This window comes from Magnolia sinica, chromosome 2 (genome assembly GCF_029962835.1).
Source record: "Magnolia sinica isolate HGM2019 chromosome 2, MsV1, whole genome shotgun sequence".
In the NCBI taxonomy this organism is placed as follows: domain Eukaryota; kingdom Viridiplantae; phylum Streptophyta; class Magnoliopsida; order Magnoliales; family Magnoliaceae; genus Magnolia; species Magnolia sinica.
This window is the reverse complement of record NC_080574.1, coordinates 62,556,343-62,558,169: the sequence shown is the minus strand read 5'-3', so window position 1 is coordinate 62,558,169 and position 1,827 is coordinate 62,556,343. Positions and strand designations below refer to the sequence as shown.

The 1,827-nt window shown below is 36.2% G+C and overlaps 1 protein-coding gene across 2 annotated transcripts; it reads left to right on the top strand.

Annotated features, from left to right (window-relative positions):
• Positions 1-336: 336 nt before the first annotated feature.
• Positions 337-1,421, top strand: LOC131229037 (uncharacterized). Of its 2 annotated transcripts, none has more exons than XR_009163142.1 (3): positions 337-556; positions 655-718; positions 949-1,417. XR_009163142.1 is itself a non-coding variant. In XM_058224898.1 (3 exons), exons 1-3 carry the CDS (start codon positions 480-482, stop codon positions 1,140-1,142), a joined length of 330 nt encoding a protein of 109 aa, XP_058080881.1. In that variant the 5' UTR covers positions 337-479; the 3' UTR covers positions 1,143-1,421. The 2 variants fall into 2 exon arrangements, 1 of the variants encoding a protein (XP_058080881.1); XM_058224898.1 differs by having other exon boundaries at positions 337-551; positions 949-1,421.
• The last annotated feature ends 406 nt before the right edge of the window (positions 1,422-1,827 follow it).

Below are 1,827 nucleotides of genomic sequence, written 5' to 3'. Positions count from 1 at the left end.
GGGGTTTCAATGTACTATCGAGAGTGACAGGCTCTTGGGATTTTTCCTAGGTTCTTAAGGGACGTCAATTCAGTGGTATTAATGGTTTTAGGTCTTTCCATTTGTGGAAATGGTGGTTCGAGCTAAATCCACCAATTATTTAGTTTAGCACTAAATCAATTTTCACCTAAATTTTAACAGGGTATGGTCCTTAGGTACTTTTGCCTGAGGTGATACTCGAGTCTTGATACTTCTGCCTGAGGTGATATAGTTTGAGTGAATCTTTTCGAATGTTTATTTTTTCCTTGCTTTGATGAATTCTTATTAAAGTGCTCTTGCATTTGTCTATGTTCTTGCTCTTCTTCTTTTTGTTGAGTGGTTTTCATGTAGTGAATCTTTTCCTTGATCTGTTGATGCAGTTTTAGAGATTATGTTTTTGATCAGGTTGTTGCCCTTGTTCGGGAAACTTGTGCTCAAGCACTAGGTGCCACACTAAGTACATGCATCCTTCACTAGTTCATGAAACACTGAATATATTACTACATATGCAAGTAATGATTATGAAGGAAGTGGTAGTGTTTTGTCTTCATGGTGTAATTACTGTTATTGATGGAAGAGCCTGACTATTGCCAGTTTATTTCTTTTATAATCCTCTTGCTATTTCTTTCAATGTAGACAAGAATGGGAAATTTGTCATGGAACCCTTTTGGGGATCAAATATTTGGTTGTTGTTCGAAGGGTATGGTGCTTCATATATTTTACCTACCTTCTTCTTTTGTTTTACTTTGAAGTAGTGTTTCCCATGCATCTTTGGGCATTGTTACCTTTCTATTATCCTTAAGTTTCACTTAGTTTGGTGAGTTGGGTAGCTAGGTCTTTGGACTACAGATGCAGTATAATCATTGTGTTAATCATCTGGTTTTTCTGTGTTCTACTAACATTGTGTGTTGTTTCCTTTTTTTGTTGCAGTCATGGAAAAAGGGATCTCCACTTTTAGCAGAGCTAAACCAAAGTCTGCCGCTTCCCTAAAGCGAGGTTGCACTAGCCAAGACTTGGTACAATGTACCCCTAATCAACTCCCTCGTGCTTTACTTAGGCATGCAAGTAACCCTTTCTTTGCGCCATCTCTAGCTCTGGGTCCACTAAGTTCTTCAAGCATGTGAAAGAGGACAAATTTTAAAACTCTTTTATGTTCAGCATGGCTAGTAGGAGAAAAAAATACCCTAATATTCTAGAATTGAAGAAAATCTTCTGAAATAATGAAACAACTTATTATTTCTTCCCAAAAGGACACTATTAAACCTTTTAAATTAGTCAGCTGTATCAGATGCACCTCCAACATTGAACTTAAAGAGTATTGTTTTACGAGGCAGAAGGCATGCATTAAAAGGTGATGTAAATGGCCTTCAATATCTGCCAATTATCACCAATTATAATGTTGTTACAAGCTCTAGGTTATAGTTTGTTCATTAGTGCAAGATAGAAGTTATAAGGGAAGTTCCTAGAAAGAAGTGTCATGATCCTTTTGGTAAAATCAACTTTTCTTTATTACATGAAGTCCTACATAAAAAGATATTTTTGCACCTGTACTTGACTCTTCATTAGCCAGTAAGGTTTAAATATTAAAGGATATGTTTCCTCTTCATATAGTACAAACAATGAAGGATGCATTTTCTACATTTGACAAAAGAACTGGTTGATTTTTTTACTTGATTTTTAACACCATTGAAATTGAAACCTCTAGTTGGATGCTTATTTCTCAGGGAATTGCAGGCTATCTACACCACTCCTGTGGATGAGCTTTCAGTCAGTCCGACCATGGAGATTTTCCAGGTTATGATAACAGAT